Source organism: Sitophilus oryzae, unplaced genomic scaffold, assembly GCF_002938485.1.
Source record: "Sitophilus oryzae breed Bouriz unplaced genomic scaffold, Soryzae_2.0 scaffold_1802_pilon_pilon, whole genome shotgun sequence".
NCBI lineage: Eukaryota > Metazoa > Arthropoda > Insecta > Coleoptera > Curculionidae > Sitophilus > Sitophilus oryzae.
Window position 1 is genome coordinate 806,289 of NW_022146505.1, and position 18,836 is coordinate 825,124.

General features: G+C 32.2%; 2 protein-coding genes across 3 annotated transcripts in view; one reads left to right on the top strand and one right to left on the bottom strand.

Annotated features, from left to right (window-relative positions):
* LOC115883030 (dorsal root ganglia homeobox protein-like) overlaps positions 1–18,836 on the top strand; it is a 141,454-nt gene that overhangs the window by 61,888 nt on the left and 60,730 nt on the right. Inside the window, exons 5-6 of the mRNA XM_030901306.1 lie at positions 4,636–4,749; positions 5,005–5,249. Coding sequence (XP_030757166.1) covers positions 4,636–4,749; positions 5,005–5,249 — 359 coding nt within the window. The remainder of the gene's footprint in view (positions 1–4,635; positions 4,750–5,004; positions 5,250–18,836) is intronic.
* Positions 1,707–6,747, bottom strand: LOC115883029 (mucin-5AC-like). 2 transcript variants are annotated; one of them, XM_030901305.1, is made up of 6 exons: positions 6,498–6,747; positions 4,261–4,344; positions 4,011–4,198; positions 3,901–3,956; positions 2,326–3,698; positions 1,707–2,273 (listed from the first exon to the last, which is right to left on the bottom strand). In XM_030901305.1, exons 2-5 carry the CDS (start codon positions 4,291–4,293, stop codon positions 2,677–2,679), a joined length of 1,299 nt encoding a protein of 432 aa, XP_030757165.1. In that variant the 5' UTR covers positions 4,294–4,344; positions 6,498–6,747; the 3' UTR covers positions 1,707–2,273; positions 2,326–2,676. The 2 variants fall into 2 exon arrangements, with proteins under 2 accessions (XP_030757165.1, XP_030757164.1); XM_030901304.1 differs by having other exon boundaries at positions 6,487–6,747.

Sequence of the window (18,836 nt, forward strand, 5' to 3'; positions counted from 1 at the left end):
ATTGCAAGCTCGATAGACATGTAAAGCTAATGGGATTTATGGAACAATTCATGTGTAAATTTGGTCAGAAGAAAAAACAACAGAACATAATTTATATCAGTGCCACAGTCTGGAAATGTGCGGTTCTTTGTATTAGGACCATTGACAGAGAGCTCTTTGGAGAGTTCAATTTCCAAGTTATCACAATTTTTGAAAAGGACATGACTGGAGAATGTAACCTAGAGATCAAAAGAGGACCAATAGCTCTGAAAAGGTCACAGTGAAACAGGCCAATAGTCATCCCAAAAATATAATCTAATAAAAAAATTTGGACGATATTTTATCAAATCCAATCGTTAAACCAATACGCTGATGTATCAGTTTTTATTGCTATTGCTGTAAAAATGTGTCCTAATATAGAGCAAAGATGATAAATTTACTATAGATTACTAAAACATTTTGAGACTCTATTACAGCAACAGTTTGATCGTCTCCACTCGAGACAAGCAACGCCCTTTCAATAGAAAGGCCCTCAGTCTCGATAGAGGACGACAAGAGCCTCAAAAAAGGGACGTGACGTTTGCGACAGGACACTTTAAACCGGAGACTAATTGGGGCGCGAGCTCCTCTTCTGTTTATTATTTTAGCTAAATATCGTTCTCCCCAGCCAAACCGTAAACAAAACAATAAGAGACTCTTAATTGTATTTCGCTCTCCATCTTTCTTTGCGTTGTTGTCGTCGGCAGTGCGGAATCTCATTAAGTGCGCCGAGTGGATAGAAGTGGAAAGGGGACTGTGAGAATACGATGGATGAATTCTGGAATTTCTCCCAACCGTGATTTAAAAGATTTTTATTAAAATCCTTTTTTGTTCTTATAAAAAAAATAGTTTAACTTTGATTTCGGACACAACCCGGGGTCTATATTAAATTTTTATGATCACGTTTCGAATTGATAAATCTGGATCGTTATTAAGAACTATTACTATTTTACTAAAGGAGGGTTAGAAACAGTAAATGAACGTTAGGAAACGTCTTCAGTGAAACTGATCATTATAATTACACTTTCAGTGGCAGTGGTAGTTGTTTATTAATTTTAACCGTTGACTGAAGAAATAAGAAGATGCGCAACCTGATGGGCGATTTTAGGATGCGTATCTTCCCAATTCTTTCAATCAACGTTTTAAATCAACAATTAGAAACGGAAGTGAAGTGTGAGAACGTATTTTTTTCATTTAGTTTTCCAAGTTGTTTAATAGGTAGATTGATTACTGTCTGTAACCCGAAAAGAAAAAATCTGTTCATGACTGAAAAATTGTATTGCGCAAAAATATCAACCATAAATGCCTACGTGTGTTCAATTTTATTAAAGATGAATGTACTAGAAACATAAACAAGATCAGAGTGATATTTTGTATTGTTTTGTTATTTATATTTAACTATTAATAATTCTATAAATACAAATGCAGAGGATTTCAGAGATATGTCAGTCAAAAGGAATTATAAGTCTAGTATTCTAATTCTTAAATAAATTACTGTATTAAATTTAGATATTTTCCATCTTATCATTAAAACTAAAATTTGTAATACTGTAATTTGTGTAACATTTTTTTATTTTATTTGAATTTGAATAATAAAATAACCCTAGAGATAATCAGAGATATCAAATTAATTATATTTAAATTAATACTTTGTCTTATTGAACGGACTGTAATCAATAAATATAAAATATTTTCTACGATCTATTTTGCTAAAATAAATTACACTAACTAAAACTACAAAAAAAGAAGAAGTAAATTATGAAATTATTGGGCAAAACTACAATAAGATTAGCCATGAAACATAGCTAAAATACGACTTAGTCGTATTTTAGCTATCTTATTGTGGGTTTGCCCAATAATTTCGTTCTTCTTTCATAACTACAAATACATTTGCAAATAAATATAAAGTATGATGAAAACTTTTATTATCAAGCATTCTTTGTGTGATGATCGAAAAACAATTCCTTTGGGAAATTACATTGGAATTATGTCAAGCATTGGAGAAATGTCAAATTCCAAGTCTGCTTGATCATAGGCATTTCAGAATGTAACAATTGAGGATATAGATATAAACTTTAATATATTTAGTAAATATTAAACTAGTTAGTAATTGTAATTTAATTAAACAATCGAACTAAAGTTGATATGTTATTACCACCACCAGCAGAGGAAGAAGAATATCCAACAAAACCAAGGTTTATGTTTTACAGGAGATGTCGTAGTAGTTTCTATAACCGTTGTTGTTTTTATAGTTGCTAAAAAAATTGATTTTCAGAATAATTCAATTTAAAGTATTTGTATACTTACTAGAATTAAAATTAGCAGAGGTTGATGTAATTTTAGATTCCGTAGGTGTTACAGTCTGAGTAATAGACGATCCAGTTGTTGAGCTAGAAGTTTCATCGAAAGCATCTGTTGAAACTTTCGTAGAATCAGTTGATGTAGTTATGTTAGACTCTGTACTTGGAGATATAGTTGACACAGTTGTAAATTGATCAGGCTGTATGCTAGAAACTTCAGATGAAGAAATATCTGTTAAAGTGGATGCTGCTTCTGAAGAACTGTCGCTTTCAATTGAAGAAGAATCAGTAGAAGAAATTGTAGTGAATTCTGTTGTTACTAGAGGTGTACTAAGATCCTCCGTTGATGAAGAATATATTATTGATGAAGATATTGGTACCTCCGTTGAAGAAAAAATGTGCTATCCTCAGTGGTAGATGGCAAAGTAACAGTGAATATTGTGCTAGTTTCGTCAGTTGATGGTGTTTCTGTTGAGTGTGATATATCTGACTCAGTCAAAGATGATATAGAAGCAGAAAATGTTGATTCTTCTGTTATGAATTCTTCGGTTATATGAGAGCTAGGAGAACCCGTAGAGGAGAAGATATTGGTGGACGATGAGATATCTGTCAATAATTCAGAGCTTGTAGAATCTGAGCTAATTTCTTCAGTTACATTATTATCTGGAGAAGAAGATATACTAGATGTTTCAAAACCGGATGTGGAACTTTCTTCTGTATAGGAAAAAGTAGGAAATATTGTACTAAATAATATTGTTGACGAAAACGTTTCTAAATCAGTCTCACGTGGAATATTTGAGACGGTATTAGATTCAGTACTTGAGGGATATTCTGTTGAAGAAGAAAATTCATTATATTTTGTCGTTACACCGATATCTGTAGAAAATGTAGTGAATTCTGTTGTAGTAGTAGTAGCCTCTTCAGTAGATTGATATGTGGGAAAAATCGTACTTAATAGAATTGTAGAAGAAACAGTATCAGATTCTGTCACAAGCGGAATATTAGTTGATGAGAAAGTTGTGTTAAATTCTCCCGTTGAAAGAGAAGCAGTAGAAGTACTTGTCGCAGTGGTAACAGGCGTTGTAGTAGAGCTTAGTGCTGAAGAAGATTCCGACGAAGAAGATGTAATAATTGACGCCGTAGATGAACTTGAAGTGACTGTACTAGAATTAATCGGTGTAGAAGTCACTGGATTAGATTGTGTTTGGGTAGATTGGACTGTGCTAGTAACCGTTGTGTTATCTGATGTTATAACTGTTGATGTTACTGTTACTACTGTGGTTGATTCACTTGCTGTCGAAGAGTTTGTTGTCAAAGACGTTGTAGTGGCTAACAGAGAAGTGGTAGTATTATCTACAGTCGAATTATTCACTGGAATTGCTAAAACAAAAATAGAAAAAAATTGTAGCATCAAAATAAGTAAAAAAAAACTTTGAAATTAATATAACGTCATTAAATAGTGTGTTTTGTCAGATCTTATCATACATTGATAGAATGATGTAAATATACGTTAATTATCCCAGAATATGATATGTTACACTATGATCTAACTAAATAAAATATCCAAATATTTAAATCTTACTAGTTAACACAGTAGTGGTCTCAGGAGTAATGGTCGTAGTACTTGATGCAACACAGCTAAAATATAATTATTGTTTATTTTTATGTAGTTTAGTAATAATCTGTACATACTTATCTGTGCCAGTTGTCTCACTACAGGTTGTACCATCGGGACATGCAACTTCATCTCCATAAAACGCCATAAAAAAGAACCACCAACATGTTTGATATGTTGTTTCGTCAACACAATGTATTCCCTTTGAAGGGCAATCAACCTCAACATTTTCGACTTTGGTTGACATGTATATCAATAATAGTACCTATGTAGCAGAAAAAAATATAACATTATGATGCACTAAAACATAAAAAATAATTATATTACCGAAAATGTATGACACCATTTTGTACTGCACATGACTGCGATATAACTGACGAAATATACGTCTAGTTTTCGATTCTAATCGTACTTTAAATATTTAATGTAGTATTTTGTTATTAAAATCGGATAAAAATAAATAGTTTAGCAGAAACGAGATATAAATATTAATATAAAATAAATTATAAATGTTTGTCTAGGTTTTAAAAGTGACCACTTTTTGTATTTCTTTATAAATCCTTTATTTGCTTTAATGAAAATAATCTCTAAAACTAAAAAGTACCGATTTTATATCTTTTATTCTATGATTTTACATATACTGGGTGTTTCAGTTTTTAATGTAGCATATGCGACAGTTATACAGCAAAATTTATTTTCCAGGTGTGGTTTCAAAACAGGCGAGCCAAATGGAGAAAAGCTGAAAGACTAAAAGAAGAACAACGTAAACGTGAGGGTATAGATTTAAAGAGAGATGACGAAACTAAAGAGGAAAAAGTAAGTACTCAAATTAAAAGTTCTTAGTTTATATATTGGATTGATTTTTTTCATCTCTTTGGAAGACTTAGACTCAACCAACCAAACCAAACCAAACTAAAATACAAAACTTTGAAATGGACTTGACATTAGGGAATTTAAATGTTGCAAAACAGTAGTACTTGGTTTCTAATTCTGTGACAGTTACTCGGTAAACCAGAATTTATTTAACTGTTAGAAAGTTTCCATTATTTTTAATTCTCAATATGGTTTCAGGTTGAAGACGGCCAAACTACAAGTTCTCCAGAAATAACAGCAGACGATGACGTTAATCGTGATAGGGAATGTTCTAGCAGAAGCTCGATGGATCGAGATAGTCCAGAGCAAAGCAGAAGAACAATCGATGCAGATCGATCAACACCTATATCTCCTCATGGAAGCCCCACTCCGTCAGCCACTTCTGAACCCCCGAGGCAAATACAAGCTTCAACATTTTCACATATGTTCCCTTTTGGTGACAGGTAAGCCATTTTTGGGGTTTTTTTTTTTGGGGGGGGGGCTACCCCTTCGAAGGTAGCTAACGGAGGCTGAAATGAAACACTGTAGCTATGAAATATTAGCCATCATAGAAGGCCTAAAGACATTTAAGAGTATATTTATTAGGCATACATAGACATTTTAGTTAATTTCAAAAAATTCATGCGTAAAACTATGCTCGCTACTGTACCTAGTTGAACTCTAGTTGAAGTTAGACCTTTTGAAGGTATCAAAATATTTACTTTTTTATTATATTTTTTAATTTTCACAAATTATATTTCCTAACACTTTTTTAAAATATAAAAAGTTTTTTCGTATACTAGCTATTTAAACTCGTGTATTTGTATATGTTAGAGTAAAAGTCGGAAATCAGTGATTATTAACAATTACTAGTAAACGCTCACATTCACTGATTTGTTAAGACTACGCCAGTAAAAGCTCAACAGCTATTTTTGAAACCAACTTTTACTAGTGAATGCTAGCATTCCCTGGAAGATAGCAGTGAGTTTAAAAGATTCAGTTAGCGCGGTTGCCACATGTTGTAAAATAATGTAATAAGGATCAATAGGGATAAGTTGAATAATAGCCAACATAAGGATATCTAATATTAAATTGGGCTAAACGTTGGCAACGTTGACAGATATATTTCGTAAATTCGCTTTGTTTTTTTTGTGATTTTGTATAATTGTTTTGTTATAGTTGTAAAGAGAACTGTGCGTTATTTTCCTTACAGAAGAAATTTTCCGTAAAAAATTAAGGTAAAATAGACACTCGCGAGAATGTAATTGTGCTTGTTTTTCATTTTTGCAATATAATGAAGTCATAGCAAAAGTTGAGCATGAAAGAGAAAAAGGTGTGACTATGAACTTATTAAACGTTTTGATATGCTTGAACTAGCGGTTTTGTAAAAACGAATAACTCTCGTTGAAGAAAATTCGACCATACTTATTTTGTCCACGATGAAAAACTTTATTAAAAAAAACCTTGTACCAATAAGTAATCTTATATTTATGAATGTTTTTTTAATTGTTTTGTACACCTTTAAATTGTTTACTATGTTTTCCCTTTTAATATATAGAAGGTTATAAATATATGTTAGAAATTACTAAGAAAAGTCGACAAATCTCTTTAAAATACCTGGTCCAGTGCGTAATTGCTAGCATTTCCTAGTGAATGTTAACAATAACTGAATTTCCGACTTTCTCTGTAACATATATATACCGATTGTTTACGATATTCTCCGATGGTGGCAGCACTGACGGAGAATGCACCAAGCCTATTTAAGATTGACACTGATTGTCACGACTAGAAAAAAACCAACACACACATTGTCTTAGTATTGACAGCTGAAAATTTATGGACAAATTCAGGAAATACGTACGAACCAATATGGCGTCGAAGTGCTGACGTAACTGCCCAGGAGCACAAAGCAAACCGTAATTATTATCGAAATGTACATAATAGCACGAACGAAAATTAAATCAAGAGCATAGTTTGTGTAAACAATAAGCAGCGTTAAACGAAAACAAAGGTTAAAAACGCACTTAACGCTAATAAAAGGGAATTTATGAGCGCGATATCTTCAGTTTAACTTTATAGTCCCATTAATAATCCAGTAAAACTTAATTTAAGCATTTACTAACTCCTTTTGTCGTCTGACTATGGCCATTATCCTTTTTTAATATCGTTACGGCTACTGGCTTTGGCTAGAGAACATTTTACACTTTATAACAGTAACATTAATGATCGCTTGTCAATATGTAATAAGTTTAAAATGAAAGTTTCTGAATATACGTAAAGGGTGGTCAAATAATACAGGATGTCGGCTGTAACTTGGGAACCTTTAATTGAACTTAAAGAAAAGAATATTTATATATAAACCGGCTCAAAAAAATAACTATGGTAGTATTAATAACTGCAATTGAGAGGATCACTGTATTATTTAACCAATTAGACACTTATTTGGGAAAGAAGCCACCCCCGTTTCATTTGAAAAAAATTATATATGATTAAAAATACGATTTTGGACGATCAAATCTATTTTTCCAAGGCTCCTTGATTAACAATTAATGTTTTTAACACTGTCATGGCTCTCTAGAGATAGATTGAAATTTAAGATACAATTTTTTTAAAGCGAAAATCAAAAGTTAACATATAATATGTCATTCTATTCAGAGTGTCATTTTCTAAAGAATAAAGTAAAAAAATAACAATGGTGCCATTTAAAAATCAAAAGTTGTAGTCATATCCGGTGAAACAAGAAGTGACCAAAAATAATTGAATACGGCAACCAATCCTGATTTATGTCATATACTAACATACCAAATCTCGTTTTTTATCTGAAAAAATAAAAAAGTTATAGGGGGTGAACCACTTTTGAGACGCACCCGGTATACTCTACCGTAACAACTTTGTCAGTGTGTCAATAGATGACGTTACTTTAAAATTCTGCAAATAATTTTCTCCAAAAAAACCACATGATATTTTATGGCTTCTAAATCATAGTCATATTGTAGAGGAGAAAAAGTGGCAATGGCTTGAAAAGGATATAAAAATTTAAAATTTAAAGAAATCTGTATTTCTCTCTATTAAATACATAGCAAAGCAATAAAATTGAAGTGGACTAAGCTGAAGAAAATGACGGAAAGTCTCTGCCTCGTCAATTGAGGACCTGTCGCATCCAGCCCGACAGACCAATTAAAACGCTCCGTACATGACATCATCCTCGGTCCGATTCGAGATTTTAAATGATGGATCGGTTAATTTTCGTTCGGGCTGCGTGATGTTGTCAATTAACAAGTGTTTAAATTAATTATTTAATAATTACTGTTCATGTTCCAGATAATGTAATGTTATTTTCGGGCCTTAATTGCCTCTAATGAAAACAGTTGTTGGTTAAATATTGCTGATGGAGAGGAGGAGGAGGGCCAATTTAGCGCTTCTTGGCTCCAATTTTAATTGTTACGGATGTGAATTTAATTAGGAGGGGCCTCTGGAATGGTTCTGTAGATGGTAATTAGGAGATCATTGTAATTAATTAAGACGTATTTCTAAGGCGACATAGTTTTAGAAGTTGCAGCGTAATATTTGTGGTGCTTAGTTATCACTGATTAAAATGAAAGACGTACACTCTGGTTTTCTTATTTTCGTTGCTTATTTATTTGTGTCAAAAGCGTTGCGTATAAAAAGTATATATATAGGGTGTTCCGAACTGTATTCAGAAAACTCCGGCGGCATATTCTGCAGATAAAAATAAGTAAAAAAAGTTCGTATAAACGTATGTCCTAAAATGCTTAGTTTCGGAGATACAGGGTGTAGAAGTTTCATTTTTAGTTCGATTTATTCCAAATAATTTCTTAAATAACGTCAATATTTGGATGAAAATTGGTATCTGGGAGTTTTTCGACATGAGAAATATGATTTTGATGTCAATATGACTCCTACTTGTAGAAGACGCCGCCTACATATTTTTAAACTGGTTTGAAGACTAATAACTTTTCGTCCGTGCCTGTATAAAACTACTGAGTAAAAGAATATAAATTTACGACGTTTTTTATATAAGAAAGATCTCTTGGGAAAAATCGCTACGAGTAATGGTTCTGGAGATATTTGGAATCTTAGTTATCAATACCTGTCATCATTGACGTAAATTAAACATGTTGACTAAATAGTTATTAGACTGAAATCATGAATTTGAAATATTTTTGCGTCGAAAGTTAAACAGAAACTGTTTTATCATAATTTTTTTGAAGAAAAATTTATGATTAATTTAAAACAATAAAAAGGTCCCAAACTTGTCATTTCAGTCAAATAACTATTTCCATTCTAAATATCTTGAGAATGGTTGTTCGTAGCGATTTTTACCAAGAGACATTTTTTACCTAAAAAATCACTTAAATGTATATTTTTTCACTCAGTAGTTTTATACAGGTACGGTCGAAAAGTTACTACTCTTCAAAACAGTAAAAACACATGTAAGTGGCGCCCTCTACAAATAGGAGACATATTGACATAAAATTTCTCATATCAAAAAACTCCCAGACACGAATTTTCATCCAAATATTGACCTTATTTCAGAAATTATTTGGAAAAATTCGAAATAAAAATGAAACTTCTACACCCTGTATCTCCGAAACTAAACATTTTGGGACATACATTTATACCAACTTTTTTAGTTATTTTTATCTGCAGAATATGCTGGCGAATTTTCCGGAATAGAGTTCGGACCACCCTGTGTAAGAATACTAATAAAAAAAGACAGAATGTGTAAAGACAAACAGAAGAAAAAGTCAAAGATAAAATTCAAGACAGTTACAAACATATTCTTGTAAAAATATTAAAAATATGAACATTATACAAACATTAAACAATTATCAGACCAGGAATTAGCAACATCGACGGCATTTTCTCTGGCCTGCAACAGGTCGTCAAGTGTACAGGAAACTGGACACTGAAGGCATAATGTGGATGGATCTCTAAGAAAATTCCATTTGGCCATGTTATCTTTTGTTTGGTTAGGCCAGTTCGGCCACTAGGCTCTGCCAATCCCACTTCTTAGCCTCTTGAGGTATTTCCATGTTTTCCACCTGGCGGAAGGAATTCAGAAGTTGGCATCGATCTGCATTTCTCAGTGTCCACAAGTTTTGTCACGCCATAGATGGAGATGCGCCTTCATCGGTAATAGTTTTTAGGAAGCTCTTACTACACAGGGTGTCCCAGAAACAAGTGCAAGTATTTTAACTGGTAGTAGAGTTCAACCCCAGAAACACGCCTATGAGGTTTTTTTCGTGAATTTTTGGAAATTTTATTTGGAATTCTTTTTAGTTTTTATTTAAAAAAAAAATAATTTCTTAATAATATGGCAACATAGGTAGTAGATTATATTTATAGGAAAGAAAATCCAAAAAAGATTCAGTGGTTCTCAAAATTTTAGCAAAAAATAATTTTTTTGGAAATTTTCAAAGTAAATTAACTCCGTTATTTTGGACTTATTTCAAAAACGATAAAGAGAAAATATGTTTCTTTTATCGAGATCTACCACCCCTTAAAATATTTGCACTTCTGGGACACCATGTATATTTGATTCTATTTAAAGGTGGTTAATGTCCATGCAATAGATAAACAGCATTTACTTCCCTCTTGTGTCTCTCTGTATAGTTTTTTATGCTGGTTTTGTTGTACATGTAGAGATCGTTTTGCCTCTCCAATATACGACTCGCCAATTTACAAGGTAGGTACTATTACCCCTCTTATTTTTTGTTAAAACGCTTTTTAGATTGGCTAAATTTTTTAGGTAATGTATATATTTAACGCTAATGGATTATACATTAATTATTTAAGAAGAAAAATAATAACTTTATTATAGATACTTAAATAAATGTAATATATTATTCTAATGATTATTCACAATAGTTTGAACAGTAAAAATCGAATCCAAACAAAACATTCTTATTTCTGAAATAAATACAATTAATAATTCTTTTGAAAATAACATATACTTATGACAATTAACACATGCTTTTGTTGTCATTATAAAACGATAAGTGTAAGTATGCCTAAGTTACAATAGAAAAACAGGTGTGTTATGTGATTAAGGTAGGTCTATGGGGAAGATATTCAACCTAATAGGTTTAAGTATAAAGCGGCGACTCCGAACTAAAGTGCTATAATAACATGGTACACATGAAATATGCGAGGAATTGGTTAATTATTCAAATAAGGTTCGGTCATTTAAATTCTTCAGTGGTTGAGGTTAGTCAGTATTGTTTAACTGGGACTATATATTAGTTTTACAAAAAAGAAAATATTAAAAAATGCTATACTAATATGGAGTAATCCGAGCAGTTGAAATAGTTGGCTGTTTTGATTTTGCTTTTTTGGTTGGCAATACATTTGAAAAAATCGAATTGTTATAGATAATTAGCCTCAAAACAAACCAAAAAAAAATAATATGATTAGGTAATTTTTAATGATATACATTTAAATTCGTTTTCCATAATATTGTGGGACAAATCAAAACGAGATAAGAAATAAATATTAATATAATCTAAAGATTTTCGAATTTACCTACCAAATAAGTGTATTAAAAAATAGGTTAAAGAATCAAAAACTAGTAAAATTCTATAATAAAAATTTCTTTATATTTTTATAAATTTAAAAGGCAAACTGTACGTTTATATGGTCTTACCATATTGTTTCATCTTCGTTTGTTTTTTCCTGGTTAACAATATTTTTAAATTATTAAACTAAACATTTCTGATGTTTAATAAATAATATAATTAAACGTTGCTAAAAATTGCGATTCTGTATGGATTAAAGGTTATTTTGCCGATTACGTTCATCTTCTAACGTTGGTAAAACTGGTCACGTATGGAGGATGCAAAAAAAAACCACCTACTAAAATCACTTCTTTAAAGTAAGCTTGTAGACGCTAAGAGAAGACCGGGTGGACAACTCAAAAGGTACAAGAATATTTTTCATGAAAACTTAAAGGGGAGACTTAAAAGCATGCAGATTCAATGGGAGGGTGCAGCGCACAATAGAATGCAATGGAGAAGAATTGTAAACTCAGTTAACAACGACAACCAATAAGTAAAGAGGCAACAAAGTAATGAGATTTTGGAATGTCCAGAGTGCGGAAGAAAGATAACATCATGTATCGGGCTGTTCAGTTACAGAAAAGCTCATGAAAGAAAACACCTTGCGTACCAATGTTCTGATGCTTGTCAGACACTCGTTAGCGAGTATGGCAGTAAGTAAGTAAGCAAGAATGTTGTCAGGTATATCATTAATTTTTCATTATTAATAGATATAGATCACAGATCAAGGTTCGACAGGACGACCGAGAAAAATCAAAGATTTTCTTTGAATTGAGTGGGAACAATCTTCGGATTGTCACGGGTTTTTTTACAGGTCTCCTCAAATGAACGCCTCAATGAAGCTAAAAAACGGCGAATGCAGATTCTAGGGGGAAAATGGGGACACACCAGAACACCTTAACACTGAGTGCGCCGAGATGACAATCTCGGTGCCATAAATTTTGGTACGACTGATATCGAAGATGAAGAACTAACCTCCGTAAAACCGTCTCAGATACTGGCTTATGCGAAAGCTCTATAAAACCGTATGATGAGTTATAACTTAAGAAAGGGCAATAGATTAACAATGCCTCCCATACAATCTACAATCTAACCGCCGCCACTAACGTCAAAAATTGAAAGGAATAATTCCTGAAAATATCTGTATTTTTGTACAATTTTGGTGTTGATTTTCATGAATATGTTAGAAGCTCTGAGTTGTTTTTCTGATCGATCATTTTGTTTAAGGCAACTCCGATCGTGCCCGGTAATTTCTAACAATTGAACGACGTCGTCAAGCAAACGCAAATTGACACTTGACCCGCTCGAAAGCCAGCTCGCAAATTGTGTTTGCCACATCGGCACCGACACGGACATATTTTAATTGTAATAAATGTGCCAGTCGCAGAAATAGGAGTCTAGGGCCGATACAGTGCGCTCTCCGGCCACGGAACACATTTAAATCAATTGAAATTAGTCTCTTTTAAATACATCAGCTCCAATTAATCCACTTAGCTAATGTCATTTCGCTTCGCAAATAACGAAAGTAAATAAACGTTGATTGTGTGTGGTACAACGTTGCATTGCGATTAATTTGATCTTGGAGTTAACTAACTGTTCGCCTAGTTTTTTGTTGGTCGATTTTATTTTTAACAGGGATCAATGAAAAATAGTGAAACGAATCGACAATATTGTTGTTATTTGTTTATGTTGATATTTTGTTTGCGTATTCTAAATAAATTGGCTGAGTGTATCAGTGTGACGTTAGCCTGGGTATTAGAGCACGAAGGGCACAAGGGTAACCAAAAAGGCGGATGAAGTAACCAATGCTATACATAGCAAAAGCCGTCACAAGAATGGTCCTAATATTTGTTAATGTTATTTGTTAACTGGGCGACCAACAAATCTCTAGAATGTTGAAGAACTTCACCAGGGTAGAGGCAAGCAAAAAAGGTCATAGTTCATACAACATTCGCCAAAATTTTCGTCTATATCTAAATATCGTAAATAACTGATATATACAGATACACGAGTTTAAACAGCGAGTATGCGAAAAATTTGTTTTATAATTATTCTCAAAGTGTTAGGAAGTTAATTTGTGAAAATCCTAAAAATAAAAAAGTAAATATTTCGATATCTTCAGAAGGTCTAACTTGTATTATAATTTATTATGCCAGTTAAAAAAACTTTTTAGATGAGTTAAACTACGATAGCGAGCATAGTTTTAATCACCGGTTTTGCTAGTGGGGCATAATTGAGGCAATTTGGGCTATAATGAAATTTTTTAAAGGTACATACTTATAATTTTAGAAGATGTTCATAAAATATTTAAGCCCCACTAGTTGATTAAAAAATAATATACCATTAATATTGCAAATTATATTTTATCCTCTCATAGTATATGTCTATTTAATTTTTGGATTATGTAACGAGCACTTTGTTTACTCACTTGTTTCGTCGAACTGCGTGAATCCATTTTTGCTTTTGATCAAATCGGTGTGAGAAACTATGAAGCTATAAAATGTCGGGGAAAGTTGAGTTATTGAATGTTATTGCACCCATTATAATTTCAATAACTGCACTAGCAAAAAACTAAAATACTTAAATGTTATGACAAAGCCACGATTTCAATATTATTTTAATGCGATGTGGCCAGCCGTAGCTCCAGCGTTAGTGTGTCGATCTGCGGAGCGGAAGGTACTGGGTTCGATCCCCAGCCAGTACGGTCGCTTTATTTATTTAAAATAAAAATATTTATTTATCTAAATAGAGCGACCAACGAGCCGCCACCTCAAGGAAGGTAATGGCAAACCACCTTGAGTATATTTGCCTTGTACAGCCTCTCAAATAGTGCCGTTCGGATTCGGCAATAAACTGTAGGTCCCGTGTACTTGTGAAACACTGATGACACACATCACAAGTACATGCGAGAGGTAGCCGACCCTTTGTATAGAGTAAGGCACTGCAAGAAGAAGATCAACATGAAAAGCGATAATGTCTGATATCTCCGTATATCGTGCAGCGGTCGTAATTTTTCCAAATCAACTGAAATGCACAAATGACCCCATAACATAAAATTATACTAAAACATCTCAGACAATTGAAGTTGCTTCTAGTTGATTTGGACCAAAAAATTTAATATTTCAACATGCTATAATAGCACCATACCGTCAGAGGTAAAACATCTAAGAGCAAAAAATATTGGATTGTGTATACAATTACTTACAGTAACTAGTATATGATCCTAACATATTATTGAGAAGAGGTCTCCGCTTGAAGCAAAACGTATGGCTGTATACACAGTATGCATTCCTTATTCTATCCCTCTCTGATAAGGATAGGAGTATTTGGGCCGAAAACTAAATACTGCCAACCAATGAGCACCTACCCCAGTATCCTTCAGGCAGAAATTTACGCTATCGAAAGATGCGTACAATTTATCTTAGATAGGAACTATCGAAAACAGGAAATTGCCATCCTATCCGATAGTCAAGCAGCACTTAACGCGATCAACTCAGTAACCATCAATTCCAAGTTGGTCAAAGAAAGCCTAGAGAAGCTCAACAAATTAGGCAAAGAAAATAAAGTCCTCCTACTCTGGGTACCTGCTCACTAAGGGATAGAAGGCAATGAAAAAGTAAATGATCTAGCTAGAAAAGGAGCGAACACTCCACTAACTGGACCAGAACCGTTCCGTTTTCCAAACGGGAACCAACTGAAAGTGGAACTGAAGAATCTGGAAGACTCCATCCGTAACTTGGAATGGGTGTTCTCCAACGGTCTAAGACACTCGAAAAAGTTCCTCAGAACTTACGACCGAGAAAAATCAAAGGTTTTCCTTGATTTAAGTAAAAACAATCTTCGGATTGTCACGGGGTTTCTGACAGGACACTGTCTCCTCAACGAACACTTCAGTAGGCTGAAACTGAGAAACAACGGCGAATGCAGATTTTGTGGGGAAAATGGGGAAACACCAGAACACCTTATCACTGAGTGCGCCGAGACGACGACCATTCGTGCCATGAACCTTGGTACGTCTGATGTCGAGGATGGAGAGCTGGGCTCTGTGGAGCCGTCTCAGATACTGGCTTTTGTTAAAGCCCTGAGACTGTATGATGAATTATAACTCGTTATAACTCAAGAAAGGGGAACACGCAATGGATCTATAAGGTCGCGGTGATTAACTCCCCTCCTAAACATTTTACATTCTACATCCCTCTAGGATGTGGATGTGAAATGTGGATGTGGTGGTTAACCTTCCAAACCTGCCTCCTTTAGAAAAAAATCAGAAAACTTCTACTCGGAAACAAAAACGCCTAATTGCAAAAGACAGTGACTTTTAATTTCCCTTCATCATTATAGATACTCACGTGCAAGTTTTGCCTTGTCATTCAAACGGGTTTTGTGGCAACAGTGAGAGTGTTTTCTTTCAGCGCTATAAAAAAAGTTTTTAAGGTACTCAGAAAGTGAATATTTATTTCTTGATACTTGATTGCAAATAATATCGTATATTAGACAATGCATTGATAACATGTTTATTTGGTTGTTTTACGGGTCTTTTCTTGTTTTGAATGTGTTTAATAAAAAAAACTGATATATATTTTGATTTAGTTTGAAGTGTTTGTTTTAAGTGGTCCACATTTGGGTACCTATTCCATATTTAGGTGCCTTTATGTTCAATTTATTTTTGAAAAAATGTACTTTAAATTAATATATGTAACAGAAAATAGTTATTGAATTATGTACAGGGTGAGTCAAGGATAGAGTAAAGTCCATTATCTCATTTGTTGGTTTACAAAAAAATATTAAATATAAAAGTTATAGAAATGGTTAAGATACACATTTTAAAATTATTATACAGTATACAGGGTGCTTCAAAAAAGTGTGGCGAATATAACATATGTTTTTTTAAATGCAACACACCATTTTTTATTTTATTTTTAGATTCTGCGTAAAATTCCATAACTTTTTTATATATAATGTTATATACCTAAAATTAATCGTTTTTGTTATATTTAAATTTGTTTAAACAAATGTTGGGTTGCAGTGGATTAAAAAAATTATCGATGATGGCATTGATTCTGAAGTTGGACAACTAAAATTTGGTAGGAGAATTTTAAAGATATTTTAGTTAGATGTTACAGGGTGTTCAAAATATATTTAGGAGTTTCAACTACTTAAAATTAAGGAATTTCATTTTTTTTTAAATGATACACCCTATATATTATTATTTTTTCTGATAGATTTTACCAGACTCTTTAACTTTTATTATGAATGTCATATACCCATTTTTATTAGTTTGCGATTTATTCCAATTTTTTCTATTTTTACCCATATTTTTATTACAATTGCGCTATAACATCATAGTTGCCATGACAAAAAGTAATAATTATCACAATTTCATGTCTGTTAAGCAAGTTAAGAACAAAATTTGAATTTTAGTTTAATTTGTGGTAATAAGTATAAATGATAGAGATAATAGTTACAGATTTTCTTGAAATTAATTAGTCAATGTGATTGATATACACGGACAAGCTTAGAAAACCACATTTTTTGGTTCGGTACAATATATTTTATAGTACTTTGCTAAATACTATAAGGATAGATGTATATTATCCAGAAAACATCTTCAGTGTGTAATGGGACGGTTTCGCGGCAGTAGTAATATTGGCTTTACCAAATGAATTATAAACCAGAATTACTACGAGAAAAAACTTTACTGTATGTCGAAGAAAATTTTTTATCAGTAGTCTTCAGCAATTAGGTAATCTAGTATTACCCTAATCTGTGGCTATTCGCCCCGACAAAAAATCCCAAGTGTCATCTTTCATAATATAGAAATACACCCAGAAATTCACTACTGCGATTTAGTATATTTGAGTAAAGTTAATTAATTTTAACTAATACCAGCAATTGTAATTAATAATAACTAATTATGAAGCTACTTGTTAAAGGTAAGTAATAAATAGTTTTGTTTTGTCACGACAACTATGATTTTATAGGGTAATTGTATTAAAAATATGGGTAAAAATAGAAAAAATGGGAATAAATCGCAAACTATTAAAAATAGGGATATGACATACTTAATAAAAGTTGAAGGGTTTTGTCAAATCTATCAGAAAAAATGATAATATAGAGGGTGTCCCATTTAAAAAATTTGAGATTTTTTTAATTTTAAGTAGTTGAAATTCATAAATATATTTTGAACACCCTATATCATTTAACTAAAATATCTTTACATATATCTTTTTTTTTTCATCTCTATAAAACTCTCCTACCAAATTTTGGTACTCCAACTTCAGAAACAATGGCACCACTGACAATTTTTTACCACACTGCAATTTAACATTTGTTTAAATAAATTGAAATGTTACAAAAACTCTTAGTTTTAGGTATATAACATTATATATAAAAAAGTTATGGAATTTTACGCAGAATCTAAAAATAAAATAAAAAATACGGTGTTGCATTTAAAAAAAAACATATGTTATAGCCGCCTCACTTTTTCGAAGCACCTTGTATATTCTATAATAATTTTAAAATGTGTATCTTAACCATCCCTATAACTTTTATATTAAACATTTTTTTGTAAACCTTGAAACAAATGAGATAATGGACTTTACTCTATCGTTGACTCACCCTGTACAACTGTATGACTGACAATAACTAAGAATAATAGTTATTTTTTATACAAGACGATAAAATGGCATTTTATCGTCGACCGGGAAAATATTAAAATGCGACTGAATTAATTTCGGGAGACGATAATGCAATTTTACCGTCGCGTATAAAACAATATTTTTTCCATATCGAGTTAAAAGAAATAATACGCTTAGTTTACGCGACTTTTAAAAAATATTCAGAAATTATTATTTCAAGGAATTTATTACGAGTAGAAAAAAATATTGTGCTAGATTGGCGTTGGTTTCTATGCAATTTAACAAATAAATAAAGCTGTCTCTTTAGCTGTCGGTTTTGAGTCAATATTTTTTAATTCTCTTTCGTGTTGATTGCTGATTGAATTGAAGCCAGAAATGGCTCAAAACGAAATAAGTAAATTTACCAACAAATATTCAGGCTGAGGCGACAAACGCTATATCCAAACTACTTCCATTTAAATCCCGAATAACTTATGAAAAGGAATACAAAAATTTTCAAAAATGGAAGCAATTAAAAAACGTGCGAGAAGAAATAAAGTTTTTAACCTATCCTCGCTGTTAAAGTATCAATTAATCTACACTTGCGATTAAAGTACTATTTTATCTACTGTTTTTGATAGATATAAAGCAATTTTAACAGTTGCTATGGAAAAAACATTTTTGATTTACAATACCTTTTCTTTATATAACACAAAAATAAATGGTATTCCATAATTGGTTACGTTCTAAACAGTTTTACGCCTTTTCTGCCTTCTTCGATTCTATTAGACATTAAAAATGAAATAAAAAAATATATTGTTACATCTAAAAGAAATTATTAAACCGAACTTTTAAC

What these genes read in the sequence shown, in the direction of transcription:
- LOC115883029 (XM_030901305.1), bottom strand. Translation starts at nt 4,293, where the DNA reads ATGTGCAGTACAAAATGGTGTCATACATTTTCG. An exon ending in GAGACAACTGGCACAGATAA is followed by an intron (nt 3,957 to 4,010) that starts GTATGTACAGAT and finishes ATTATATTTTAG; the next exon opens with CTGTGTTGCATCAAGTACTA. An exon ending in GACCACTACTGTGTTAACTA is followed by an intron (nt 3,699 to 3,900) that starts GTAAGATTTAAA and finishes TTTTTGTTTTAG; the next exon opens with CAATTCCAGTGAATAATTCG.